Source organism: Macrobrachium nipponense, chromosome 12, assembly GCF_015104395.2.
Source record: "Macrobrachium nipponense isolate FS-2020 chromosome 12, ASM1510439v2, whole genome shotgun sequence".
Lineage (NCBI taxonomy): Eukaryota > Metazoa > Arthropoda > Malacostraca > Decapoda > Palaemonidae > Macrobrachium > Macrobrachium nipponense.
In genome coordinates this window covers 57,455,240-57,470,634 of record NC_087205.1, presented here as the reverse complement: position 1 = coordinate 57,470,634, position 15,395 = coordinate 57,455,240, and the positions used below count along the sequence as shown (strand labels likewise).

The 15,395-nt window shown below is 37.3% G+C and overlaps 1 protein-coding gene across 1 annotated transcript in view; it reads right to left on the bottom strand.

Annotated features, from left to right (window-relative positions):
* LOC135224816 (uncharacterized) overlaps positions 1-15,395 on the bottom strand; it is a 451,449-nt gene that overhangs the window by 286,520 nt on the left and 149,534 nt on the right. Inside the window, 1 exon segment of the mRNA XM_064264139.1 lies at positions 1,217-4,653. Coding sequence (XP_064120209.1) covers positions 1,217-4,653 — 3,437 coding nt within the window.

Sequence of the window (15,395 nt, the reverse complement as noted above, 5' to 3'; positions counted from 1 at the left end):
TGGACGCAAACTCTGTGCCCTGTGTAGTGTTGTTTAATTGGATAACTCTTAATAATAAGTAAGATAAACTAAGTGGTGTTTAACTTGCCAAGAATCTAAGGATACGTATCCATGCCGAACCCTCCTGAGAGACTGGATAAATGAAAAGAATTGAATTAATCTAATTTCAAAATCTGCAAGACGTCCAGACTGTAAGTAATCTCAATATGTATATAACAATAAGTTCCTACGAGAGAAAAACTCAACAACAAAGCAATATAGATGAAGATTACCCCATATAACAAACTACAAGAGAAACAAATACAAACAAAGGCTACCAAAGAAAAGACTGACAAATAATAAAGAGAAAGAAAGAGAATAAAAAGGAAACCCGAATGTACATACGCAGACACAACACAAGGACGGGGTACCCGCTAGCCCAAGCGTCTTCCAAATCGCCGCCATTTTGGACGCCTCCGACTCTGGAAGAGAAGAGAATGATGAAAAAAACCTCACCCTTCTCAGGAATCGAAAAAGCTCCCGAGGAAGAGGGGGCTACATTACAAAAAATACCCTGGCGACCTCCTGATACTTCCATCGACGAATCAATGGAAGAAAAGGAAGGAGAAGCAGGGACAATGCTACTATAGGGGTTGACTACTGCGGAAGACGAAACATCGGGAATAGGAGCAAAGCCCTCCCAAGTAGGAAGAGTGGAGACACTCTGATGTTCCCTCTTACCATAAAACTTCCTCCACTGCTCCATAGGCCATGCCTGGCATTCCATACAAGGATTCGTAATCGTACAAAAATTTGAACGACACCTACTGCATGTGATGTGAGGGTCTGTCACTGACAAAGCCAAAAAACAAGAACACAGGAACCTAGGAACTCCGGGGCACAAACGCTAATATCGAGAAGGAGCAGAAGAAGCCATAATACCAGGTAAAAGCACACTAAAGGAAACGAAACGGGCAAGAACCGGGAAAAGGCCAAGAGAGGAAAAAACCCATTTCTCGTCCAGGCTGTTAAGAAAAGACTGGCGTAGATAATCGGCGTTTGACCACTCTTCACCTGATCTACGCATGCGTTACCAGGTATCACAAGATTCCTTGCTCTCATCTGCTTTTTAACCGGATCCAGCTGGGCGCTAGAAATGATCCTTTTGTCAAGACCAAGGGATTTGTTCGCGTATGAACAACAATATTTCTAATATGTACAAAAAATAAAAACACACCTGCATTTTTTAGCTGTCTGCTGACTGGTCTGCTCCACATTCTCCTTATCATCATTCACATCTTCAGCTGTTTCTTTCACCCTTTTTAGAAAAAATTTTCCTTTCATTTCTTTGTCACAAATCACATCACTGGAAGACGAAGTTTCATCAGCAACAATCTCAACTGAATTATTCATATTCAGAGGAGGTTTATTTTTCCCAACATTTTCAAGTTCATTACTCAAGTCCTGATATTCACCAAGTTTATCACTCTTACCAGATACTTTTCCATCTTTATCTTTTGACAAATTATTTAAAACTTGTTTTTTCTGGCTTATTTTCTTCTTCCCTGAAGGTATGTTACTTTTCACCTTTCGTTCTGATCTTGCTTCCTTTATTTTATTCACCATTAACTTGGGTTGCCCATTTTTCCCTCCTTGCTTTTTCTTCAACATTTTCTTGCTCTTACCCTTCACTGTAGTGATTCCTTTGACAGAAATTTTCCCTACGGTCACATCCTGCCAAATATCATCTACTTCTTCCTTCCCACCCCTTTTTGTATGTTCTAAGTCCTGAGATGATTCTTCAGATTTCTTGCAAGTTTTTCTTGGCTTATTTACAGTCCCATCATTTGTGTTTTCTCTCTTTGAAGTGTCAGTTACAGGCATCTCAAAATTTTCTGGGGCACTGTCATTAACATGAACCTGGCTTGGCTTATTGTCCTTTATAGTACAAATTTCAGCATTTATACTAGCTTTCTTCACCCCTTTACCTTTAGTGTCTTTCCTGACATTTTCAATGCCAAGATTCTTTTTGGGGGAATTTACCTGAATTTGCTCAAGCAGCTCAATCTTATTAAAATCCTCTAATTCGCTTTTTAACCTTCGAGACGAACGCCTGACCCGTGTTTTTTCTTTGTCCTGTGGGATACCACCACATTTTCCAGCTCGGAAACTTGTCCTGGACTTATTTGGAGAATAACCTTCACATGGTGCATGAACATCTGCTTTAATGGTTATGACAGATTTACTCCTTTCAACAGCTTTTTCTTCCTTACTCATCTTTTTGAAGAAAGTGGCTATATTACCTTTTTTTGTGACTGGTAAATTGTCTTCATTTAATTTTTCATCCTTGCTGCATTCTGCACTACAGTCATCACCTTTACTTTCTGTTTTTACAGGGCATTTATCATTACAGTCATTCCTGTTGTTATCATCTTCACCATCCAATTCCATATTCTTACCTTTCTTTCTTCTCTTTTTTGGAGGGCTGGTCAAAGCAACAGAGAATTCCTTTTCAGTGGGTGGCTCATTAACTTTATCTTGCACTTTACCATACAAAAATATTTTTTCTCCATCAGATTTATCAGCTTTGCCTTCTTCTAATGTGGCTGTGTACTTGCTATCACTGGTTCTTCTCGAATACCTCACCTCTCTCAACACTGAGACTAAACTTTTTTTACTTGAGCTGCTACTTTCAATTGTTTTGTGGGGACCACCAATAACTTTGTTTCTAAGCTTGTCTTCTTCATTACTAATTTGAGATGTACTTGCATTATTACATTCAGTTTCCTCCTCTTTCTTGTTCTGTGTATCACTATCAGACATAGTAGATTTAGAAAAGCTACCTACTTTAACACTGTGTTTTTTCCACCGTTTTCCAGAAACCTCTACCGGGTTTCCAGATGATACAAGTTTATCTGAGGATGTGTAATCTCTCTCTCCATCTTCATCCATGACTGAACAACTATTGCACTCTCCTTTCAATTTAATTTCTTTCCCTTTTCCCACTAAGCCATTCTTTACATTCAAAATGCGAGACCTACTTTTATCAGACCGATGATCACTAAGGTTTTTTGGTTCCTTGCATTTGATGATGTTTACAACATAAGAAACAGCCATGCCCCCTTCTTGATCCTCAACTACTTCCTTGCTATTAACTTCAATTTCATCACAGCTTATACCAATCACACTGTTAGTCTGAGACAAAATTTCACCTTGGGAAGTTTGATCCTCAACTACTTCCTTGCTAACTTCAATTTCATCACAGCTTATATCAATCACACTGTTACTCTTGGACAAAATTTCATTTTGGGAAGTTTGATCCTCATCCTCAGTACTACTGCCTTCACTCTTTCTTATCCCACTTCTTCCTTTTGATCGCTTCTTTTTCTTGGAAGTTTCTTCAAAATCATTGAGGGATGAATCAAGATCACAACTAAAGCTCTTCTTTCTTTTTCTTCCTCTCTGATCAGGCAGGTATTCATCATATTTCCCAGCTTTTCTCTTTTGTATCTTGAGATGTCTTAACTCTACAGTGCATGTATCCTCATCCATCAATTCATCTTTTTTCTCCATAGGGTTTTTGTTCATTTTATGTCTATTTGTCATCAAAAGAGTGAAAGCATTATCAATTATTGCAGGCGGTGTTATCTGTATCTTTGCTAAATTTGTGGCTGCTCTATTTTGTAAAGTCTGTGGACCTACCGGTTTGATGCAATCTTCATCAGTGGAGACATCACTGGTGGATCTGTCAACTTCAATAACATCTTTTCTAGTTCCAGAATCTTCATTCTTGCTAAACTTACTAAAGTTTTGTTCAGAATTGATAGAATCTTTGCAACCACTGACAAATTTTGACTTGTTCTGACTTTGTTCACTGCCGATAAAATCGCCATCATCATCGAGGATTATAGTTTCACTCCTGTTAGTTTTTGAGCCTTTTGCACTAAGCACTTCATTATTTTTATGTGATTTAGATCTTTTCCTGGGAGATTTTTTTATTTTTAATGGAGAATTTTCAGTGTTCATATACTGTGTTTTCTTGCTGCCCTTGGTTAATTGAAGATCTACAGTCACCACATCTACCTCATCTTTTTTTATGGATACTTGTGAATTTCCATGAAATGGTTTGCCTTGCTTTTCACTTTTATTCCCATATTCTTCATTGTTTATCAATTCTTCTTCAGCCATTTTTTTCAGAACTTCATTTTGCTTGTCTCTATTAGCCATCATAAATAAAAAAATATTTTTATGTTTTGTCACACTTTTATCCAAACTTGTATCCAATTTTCCAGCATTACTACCTAATCTTTTACTGGATTTCAAATCCAAATCTTCATCATCTGATGACACTGTTTCTGTAACAGCACTCCCTGTTCCATGGCACCCTACTCCAAGATGTATACTTTTATTTGTGTTTTTGATGTCAACTGTGCCTTGACTTCCATCTCTTATTTGCTTTTCTTTTACTTTATCTGAAATATCATCTGTATTTTTCTCATTTTTTCTTTCAGTGTTTTTGACAGTTTTCTTTTCCACCTTGTAAACATCTGAATCATTACAATTGTTTAATGCAGCATTGGCCACCTTTAATTTTGACTGTGATGCTGTCACAACCTTTTTTGTAAAATAATTCAGAATGCTCCCTTTCTCTACCTTCTGCTGGGAAGATATTTCCTGAAAAGAAAATATACACTACATGTATTATATTTTTATTTAACTGAAAATACAAATCTAAAAACTTTGTTTTATAGATACAATCCTGTAACTTTTTCTTACTACAAATCACACTGCACATACCAGCAATGTTGAAGGATACTAAACAGATACAAAAACAATAATCATACAGCAGTCCCCGGTTATCGGCATCCTCAGTTCTATGGTACTTGTCTAGCACCAAAATGCAAAGAATTCTGGTTATCGGTGCCAATAATACAGTATTAGCGCCATTAACCCTCTTACGCCGAAGCGGTAAAAAAAAAAATTGTCTCCTGTGTGCCGGAGGTGTTTCAGAGCGAGCGCGGAAGCGGAAAAAATATTTTTTTCAAAAAATCACAGCGCGCTTAGTTTTCAAGATTAAGAGTTCATTTTTGGCTCCTTTTTTTGTCATTGGCTGAAGTTTAGTATGCAACCATCAGAAATGAAAAAAAATATCATTATCATATATAAATAATGCGATATATGATAGTGCAAAAACGAAATTTCATATATAATTGTATTCAAATCGCGCTGTGCACAAAACGGTTAAAGGTAACAATTACCTTTTTTTTGTTGTAATGTACACTAAATGCGTTCATTTTGGTATATAAACACATTGTAAACGATAAAAAGCAACACAGGAGAAAACAAATATTACACAAAATAATGCATGAAATTCGTAAACGCGCGGACGTAAACAAATATTTTTTTCAAAAATTCACCATAAATCTAAATATTGTCCTAGAGACTTCCAATTTCTTTCAAAATGAAGACAAATGATTGAATATTACTATATTGTAAGAGTATTAGCTTACAATTGCAGTTTTCGACCATATCTGACGAGTTAAAGTTGACCGAATGTCGAAAGTTTTTTATACATATATTTTTTATATGCAATTAATTTTTCAAAAAATACAAGAAAAGCCTAACAACCTTCAAATATTTTTAAGTTTTATTCTACACAAAATTGCGCACATTTTCATATATAAAACTCTATGACATGCCTAATATGAAACGGAGCCAAATATTCGAAGAATGGTAAATACGCCATTTCGGAGATTTGTGGGCGGTAGAATCCGCGCGCGGAAGAGGGAAGGAAAAGATTTTTCTTAAATTCACCATAAATCTAAATATTTTGCTAGAGACTTCGAATTTGTTTCAAGATGAAGATAAATGACTGAATATTACTATACTGTAAGAGTTTTAGCTTACAATTGCGTTTTTTCCGAACCATTTCGGTAGAGTCAAAGTGGAGCCCCCCGAAACCATGGGTTTTTTTTTTCTATTTATCGTGATTTATATGCAAATATTTCAAAAATGAGAAAAGCTACAACCTTCAATTATTTTTGGTTGTATTCTACATAAAATTGCGCACATTTTCATATAGTATAAAACTTTATGTAACGGCTAATTCAAAATGGTGCAAACATTACCACAATCGCACGTACGATTTTTTTCGGAAGAGTTACCGCACGGACGTAAAGAAAATGTTATTTTTTCATAAATTCACCCTAAATCGGAAATATTGTGCTAGAGACTTCCAATTTGTTGCAAAATGAAGGTAAATGCTTGAACATTACTAGAATATAAGCGTTTTTACCTTACAATTGCGTTTTTTTTTTCGACCATTTCAGTAGAGTCAAAGTTGACCGAAGGTTGAAATTTTAGGCAATTATCGTTATTTTATATGAAAATATCTCAAAACTGATAAAAGCTACAACCATGGGTTGTTTTTCGAGTTTATTGTGCATTGAAATTGCGCACATTTCCATATATAAAACTTTATATAACGGCTAATTTTAAAATGGTGCAAACATTACCACAATCGCATGTATGATTTTTTTCGGAAGAGTTACCGCGTGGACGTAAGGAAAAAGTTTTTTCATAAATTCACCATAAATCGAAATATTGTGCTAGAGACTTCCAATTAGTTGCAAAATGAAGGTAAATGATTGAATATTACTAAAATATGATATTGTTATGATACAATAAAGTTTGTTCATACTTACCTGGCAGATATATATATAGCTGTATTTTCTGAAACCCGACAGAATTTTAAAAACTTCCAACACACGCAGTGGTCGGCCAGGTGGTTAGTACCCATTCCCGCCGCTGGGAGGCGGGTATCAGGAACCATTCCCATTTTCTATTCATAATTTTATTTCCACTGTCCCCTGAGGGGAGGTGGGTGGGTACTTGATTATATATATCTGCCAGGTAAGTATGAACAAACTTTATTGTATCATAACAATATCATTTTGTTCATGAAACTTACCTGTCAGATATATATACAGTGGTCCCCCCGTATTCGCGGGGGATGCGTACCAGACCCCCCCGTGAATAGTTAGAACCCGCGAATGTTTGGAACCCCTATGAAAATGCTAAAAACAGGCCTATTTTGTTAGTTAAAACTCAAGAAAAACCCACTACAATTTTCATATTTGTTTTTTTTAAGTTTTATCACAAAAAGTGCATTTATGATGAAATTCATCAAAAAAACCAGGAATTTGTGGATATTTATCATAGAAAAAATACCGCGACAAATACCGCGAATTTCCGCGAATAATGCAGGAAAACGTTCCCCCAGAGAAATCTTCAAATGTGAGTCCGCGAATCTGGAGAACGCGAATAGGGGGGGTCCACTGTATAGCTGAATCCCACAGTTGGAGGTGGGAAGGGACAGAATAGAAGGATTTTGGGAAACAAATGCATGCAGATGATTTACATCTTGGTTCCACCTGTTAGCATAGCTGGCTTCGTGGTTACTGCCACGTAAGTCTGCTTGTGCTACTAGAGTTGCCAGTGAGGTAGAGACCTATATAGCTGGTGCACTCCAGATGATCTGTCAACAGGGGCGAGACCACGACATGACTAGACCATATTGACCATACCATGAGGGCTAAGAAGTAAAATAATATATATATAATATATATATATATATATATATATATATAATATATATATATAATATATATATATATATTATATATATAACATATATATATATATATTATATATATATATATATATATATATATATACATATATATTATATATTATAATATAATTATATATATAAATATATAATATATATACTTTTATATAATATTTAAATATATTAATAATATATTATTTATACATATTTATTTTATATTTATATTTATATTATTTATATATAATTTAATAATTAATTTATATATATATTATTTATATATATTAATATATATATATTATATTTATTATATATAATATATTATATATTATATTATAAATTTAATTATTTATATTATATATTATTTAATATATTTATAATATATTATATATATATTATATATATTATATCATTGTAATATAATATATATTAATTTATATATATTATTATATTATATATTATATAATATATAATATATTTAATATTTATATATAATAATATATTAATTATATATTATTATATTTATATATATATTTATATAATATATTATATATCTATATATATTATTATTATATATAATTTATATATATTTTAAATTTTATAATAATATATATTATTTAATTATATATTAATCTATAATAATATATATAATTATTATTTATTTATATATATATTATTAATAATATTTATATATATAATAATTTTTTATATATATATATAATATATATATTATTTATTAATATATATAATTATAATTATTTATAATATTTTATAATTATAAGATATTATATATTTAATTATATATTTATATATATAATATTATATTATATTATTTATATAATATATATTTAATTTATATTATATATTTATTTATAATATATATTATAATTTTATATATATATATCAATATATATATAATATTTATAATATATATATAATTATTTAATTTATAATATATATATTATATTATTTATATATATATTAATATATTATATATAATATTATATATTATTTATATATATATATATATATATATATATATATATATATATATATATATAATCACCACCTGACCAACCTAGCCAAAGTTAAGGTGTTTTAACTAAGGCTTAAGAGTTAAGAAGTCACCATTGGCGGCAACTCAACAACTAAATTAAGAGCTCTTCCTAACCATTTTCTACAGGATAGGATGAGTGGAACTTCTTGCCCCCAAGATTGTGTCTGCAGACACGAATGGCCCTAGCGAGCAGCAGATCTCATATGCCATCTTCACATCCCTCAGGGAGTGTGAAGTGAACACAGAGTTGCTTCGCTAAAACATGGTACTCAGGATGTTGCTGAGTGCCATGCTCTGTTGAAATGCTTCCGAGGCCGCGCCCTCACCTCGTGAGCATTCCGATCAAAAGATTTCAAATCTTTGTGCAAACACAATGAAGGAGCCTTTTTGAAAGAACTCCTTAACACTAAAGCCAGGGTGTTCTTCGATATGGGCAAGTCTGGTCTTTTTCGGAACACTGCAGATTGCCCGAAAAACTTCGACTTTCTTGAGTTTTATGTAGATAAAACTTGAGAGACCCGACAGGGCACAGGACTCTCTCTGGCTCCTGCCCACTAACTTGTGCCATCCTCGATTCCAAGTTCCTGGCCCAAGGACAAGACGGGTTTCCATTCTTAGGCCACAACGGAAGGCTTAGAGAACACACCGCCTTGTGTCCCTCTAAAGCCAAAACTTCTGACGATGGCTTAAAAACCTCACTAACCCTCTTTGTCGTATCTAGGGTGGTTAGAAGACCTTTCTGATCACGTGCAAGAAGTTAACAGGTAGGAGAGGTTCGATAGCTTTGACATCAAGAACTTCAGACTACGTTAAATTCCACATTGAAAGCTTCGATCTGGACATGCACAGTCAGTCTGTCTGTACTAAAGTCAGGTGACCGACCAGTTGACCAGTCAGACGAATCAAGGACAGCAAGGCTGTACCCTGAAGACCATAAGGCACTATTTTTCGCTGAAGGATGAGTGTCTGGACTGCCTGGGCGATTAAAGCTAAGCAAACCTTGGGGGGTGTATCAAAGCAACCCAACGTCGTCAGCGAATCAACTCCTGAGCAACTCCTGACTCGAGCTTCTGGTGCCAGGAGAAAGGAGCAAGGAGCAAAAAGGCGATTCAGTCCCGAAGGACGAATGCCTGACAGTCCAACCTGGTCTCATGTTACACGATCATTGGGGGTGTATAAACGCAACCGACTTCGTCAACAAGAAACTCAGGGCTACTATATGTCGCCTGATCTCGCACGAGTGTCTGACTCCGAGAAAACAGGTGAGACAAAAAGTAGATGGTGAGAGAGTTTCGAGATTCCACAGAACTCAAAGATCGTGAAGGGCTTTGTTGTTTGACAGAAGCAAATCTCTGAGCCCAAAGGCCGTCAACAACATATTTTCGTACTCTTTAATAGTTGTGACTGCCAGCTTATCTCATTCTTCAGACGGAAAGGGAAGACGGTAATCTATTCCTGTCAACATCTCGATAGTCTGAACGTGGTCAGACTCAGAGCGGAGAGGTTATAGGTACCTTTCGTGTTAGAGTAGACCGACTCTCTCGGAAAAGGTCCTTGGAAAGTGAACTAGGAAGGACGTGACCTCTGTGAATCTAGGATCTTGAAGGCCAACATGGGGCGATCAGAGTCACTGTCGCTCCCTGTGACGTCATAAATCATCTTATTACATTTCCTAAGCGTTTGAAAAAGGGGAAAAGACTAAACATCCATCCCCATTCAATATCATAGGATGGCGTTTAATGATACCGCTCCCGGATCGAGAATAAGGGAGCAGAGAAGAAGAAGCCTCTTCGTCCTCAACATAGCGAAGGATGAATGAAAGGACGTCCCTAAAGTCTCCACAACTCTCAACATACTTCTAAAGAAAGATTCCACTCTGAAAGTCAGTAGTTGCTGCCGTCGATCGAGACGTTTCCGTAACGGACTTTTGCAATCCTGTAACGAACCTCTAGAGGATCGTTACATTCTACGCCTGTTGTTATAACAGGCTCTTTCTCGTAAACCCGAACAGGGACCGAGAGAAGATACTTCCTAAGATATGAGAGAGCTGTGGAAGATCAGAGTTGATATGGACCACTGGTTCCAAAAACTCGTATCGAGGACTGGAGGGACGACCGAATTGCTTCCACTTCTTTCAGATTATGATCCAGGACATCTGAAACCCTCTCCAAATGTCCGGCACCTTCTTTCTATCACCTCAGGTGATACTTGACGCACTGAGAGATGTTCAGAATCATTCCTAGATCTCGAATAAAATTTCAGTTTCCCGGTAGGAAAAACATGTAGAGGTCTGAATTGCAGTCTATTCAGGGAAACAAACTTCTTTAGGAAGGAAATGGTCCCCAGCAAGCTCATCCATTCCCTCACACAGTATGTTTTACTTATCCCCTAATAAGGCTGGCGCTTTGCTAAGCAGGAGAGGATATAATAGTGCAAAGTTGCGGTAGACTCGTAGTCCTATACCGTGCGGTAACGAGCACCGAAAGGAGTAAGAGATATCTCTGTTGAACATAGTAAGGCAAAACGAATGCAATGTTTATTCATTCATGTAAGAAATCCCCTCAATCTTAGGCTAAAGTCCGTGATTGTAGGGCAGAGATACAGTTAGTCAGTCAATCCCGCAGGAGAGACATAACCGCCAGCACAGAGATACGGTTAGTCAGTCAATCCCGCAGGAGAGAGAGACGTAACCTACCGCGCATGACAGCGCACGAGCTGGTACTGGCTCGGTTGGACTGGAGGACAGACACAGCAGCAGCTTACGATCGTCGTCTCTTAACTTCATGTCTGGGTTGCCAGCTACCCTATTCTACGAAGAAATAGGTCCGTTATTTTTTAGCAGAAAGAGACTCTCAAGCTGGTATATTTAAGTGAAACAGAAAACGCTAAATATATAGATGCGTTTGTGTCGTCATAACACTACCATACAACGGTAAAAGATAAATCGGAAACTCCTGGAAGGCTGCAGGGAGTAACAATTAAATGCCCTTAAAATAATAGACAATAGACCTCTCGGTTGCCATCCGAAGAGGTAACTACATCAAGCGTATATGACTTGAAACCAACCAGTAGTTAAAATAAAAAACGCAAGGCAAAATATGATATTATATTACAATAAAGTTTGTTCTAACTTACCTGGCAGACATATATATAGCTGAATTCGGAAATACAGCTACATACATATCTGACAGGCAAGTTTCATGAACAAAACTTAGAGAATCGAAGCAGACAGCTCAAGCTTCTTATGTTATTGGACATAAGCGTTCATTGACGTAGTCTACAAGTCTATTTCTTGTACGAGTCTGCGAATGATGAATGAGAGCTCTTCCGAATCTTGTCAATAAGAGCTTATCCGCTTACGCAAAATAAAGTTAATGAGTTGTTTGTCAATGAGAACTAACCCATTTACGGAACAAAGAGATATTTTGTCAATGAGGGGATACCCACTTACTTGACAAAACGATAGTATATTGTCAATGGGGGAAAATCACTGAATTGACAAAACGTAATCCAGGAAGTCGAGCATATTATTTTTCCGATTCCCGTATCAATCGAGGAAGGGGCAAGAATCCTGATAAGAGACTGGGCTTTCAGCAGGTAGGACCCCGATGTTCAACTTCGGCAGCGTAGTCCCGAACTTAGGAACTAACAAAATCTATCATCTGAAAAGCCCTATCAGATGGACTAAAAAGCTTGCAACTTAAATTTATTGGCAGTATGGCAAAGGAAGTCTGTCTTGTGCTTTCCTGAAGAGCGTCCTCTTGATGAGTGCTTTTGCAAGAATCCTACCGAAAGTAGTCGAGCGTCATGACGTGTAGGACGTCGAGCTTTAACATAACCCGTAACTGCCTTATCACAAAGTCTTGACTGCGGTAGAGCAAACGAGATCTTCCCTTGAGCTTTCCTTAACACCATCCACCTATGCGAAAAACAATATTAATTGACAGAGACCTCTTGAATTCACGAAACCCGATGTCTTGCTGGGTTTCGAAGAAGAAGTTGTCTGTTCACTTTAAGCTTCCTCCGAAGCACTGCCTACTTCACATTCCTTGCAGGTGAGGTAGAAGGTATCACCGAAGGTAGAGTTAAAAATTCTTTAGGCCCAAATCTGAAACAAGAGCTTGAAGAGTTCAACAGAAATGTTCAGCCAGGCGACACACCTGGCGTGCGCTGGTGCACGCTCGGCGTCCACTGGCGCGCGCTTGGCGTCCACTGGCGTGCGCTCGGCGTCCACTGGCGCACGCTCGGCATAAACTGGCGCGCGCTTGGCGTCCATCCGAGTGTCCTGTCCAAGCTGAGCGTCCTACATCTCGGAGAGAAATCCGACTGCACGAAGCAGTCTCAGGAGAAGGGTTGATCGTGTGAGAATAAGAGGGGCGAGGGAACGCCTTCTTATTCTCACAGTAATAAAGCTCGGACGTCCGCTCTCAAAAGCGTCCTGCTACTATGACTTCTTTTTCGTATTTCTCGGTGGAAAGACGGACACGTGTTCAGGCGACTTTCGCCTTCTTACTTCTCACTGAAACGCATAATGAGAGAGAGAGAGAGAGGACGTGAAGCGTCCTCTTCTATAAAGCTTCTATTTAGAGGGCGCGAGTCCTTCCGAAAGCTCCAACCCCCGCACGGGGAGGACGAGAAGCAATCCTTCAGGATTCGTGCACGTGCACGCACTTTGGCAGTCTGGGGAGTTTCATCAGATACTGCCGAAGGCACGCCAGATCGGTGGGGGTTCCTCGTAACCCATCGCCTTCGGCTTTCGGAACAAATGCTCTCGTCACCCGGTCCTGGGAGCAAGCAGACGGTCCCGGCCTAAGAGGGCAGAAATGAGGACCGATCTGACGCACCTTCCACTACACAAGGGGCACTGACACTGCACTTAGCCACTTCACTTTTGCTCTCTAAAGCAAGCACTTTCGATTCTAAGTACGAATCGAAAGAGTATAAAGGAAAAAGGGCAAATTCCCTCTACAGACTGTTTTAGGGCCCCGAACGGCAACACTACAGGGTTAGGAGTAACAATTACAGAAGTAGCACTCTTCACAGCAATGAAGGAGAGCGAGCACCTCTCGCAGACATATTCATAGCCCGTAGGCCATACTACATGGTTAGGCAAAATAAAGTCTGCAGGAAGGTTAGCAGGTTCACTACCCTGACTTTTGTTACTGATTAATTGCGTACATACGAATCATACGTCTTCCTTACGGAATTGACATGTTTACGATTAATTGGATACGAATCATACGTCTTCCTTACGGAATTTAGAATGTTTAATGATAATTGCCCTTACATACGAACATAAGTCTTCCTTACGAATAGACAAAGTCTCACACTCCTTACATGACAAATCTCAACAAAGAAGCAAGACCCATACCCCTCGTGCATACCAAGTGCGGATCTACCGAAGCTTTCGGTAGCCACACCCTATCTTTGCAGACAACCCCCTCTAAAACTAGCCTAACTAGATTCAGATATCTTATGCAAAAATGAATCAAATTCAAATCAATTTAAGATAGCGTATGCCTAGCCACAAATCCAGTAAATAAATCGAAAGACAATTAGGATACTTAGCGGCAATGAAGTTTCCAAAATCCTAAGACGGAGGTACTGAAAACAGGTGTTTTCAGCACCGGCAACAGAAAAATTATGAATAGAAAATGGGAATGGTTCCTGAAACCCGCCTCCCAGCGGCGGGAATGGGTACTAACCACCTGGCCAACCACTGCGTGTGTCGGAAGTTTTTAAAATTCTGTCGGATTTCAGAAAATACAGCTATATATATATCTGACAGGTAAGTTTCATGAACAAAATAAGAGTTTTAGCTTACAATTGCGTTTTTCGACCATTTCGGTAGAGTCAAAGTTGACCGAAGGTTGAAATTTTGGCAATTATCGTTATTCATATGAAAATATCTCAAAATTGATAAAAGCTACAATCATGAGTATTTTATTGTTGTATTCTACATAAAAAGCACACATTTCATATTATAATACTTCATGTAACAGCTAATTTACAATGGTACAAAAATTATGTCAAAGTGACGAAATAATTTCCGAGATGTGTCACAGATACTTTTTAGTGCGGCAAGAAAGAAATTCGCGCTTGCGCGCCTGCGTAGCGATTGTAAACAAAACAACACCTTGATTCGTGAACTCCCAGCATCCCCCAAGGCGCGTGATACAAAAGTTTTAGGCTGGTAGGCCTATAAGTATTTTTCCGCGAATTTCAAAAAAAACTTTTGTAAGTCAACGTAAAATACGTCCAGTCGGCACACGGGAGACAAAAAATGTCGATGTAAAATACGTCCAGTCGGCGTAAGAGGGTTAACTGGTTATCGTCAGGCCATCGAAAAGAAACCCCCATGGATAACCGGGGACTGCCTCTACAAAATTGAGATAATTTCATATAAAAAAGTCCAAAGCTAACATGCTAAACCCTATCACTTCTTAATCAATATGCAACAGACTAGAGATGCATATCAATGAATGGGAGGGGGTAGTTTCACTAAACTACCTCTTCACATCTATCATTCATAAAACATTTTTCAATTCTTCAAATAAATTACATATTTACTTATGGTAAACAGCTACTTGGGTTAAGGATGACTGACTATTTTATCAACATCATTTCATTTTTACAATAGAGCCTATGAGAAAAAGGTTATTGCCAGGTTATCAGCTACTTAGGCTAGCGACAACTAAATGTTTATCATCATCCTTAGATTCTATGTTAGGT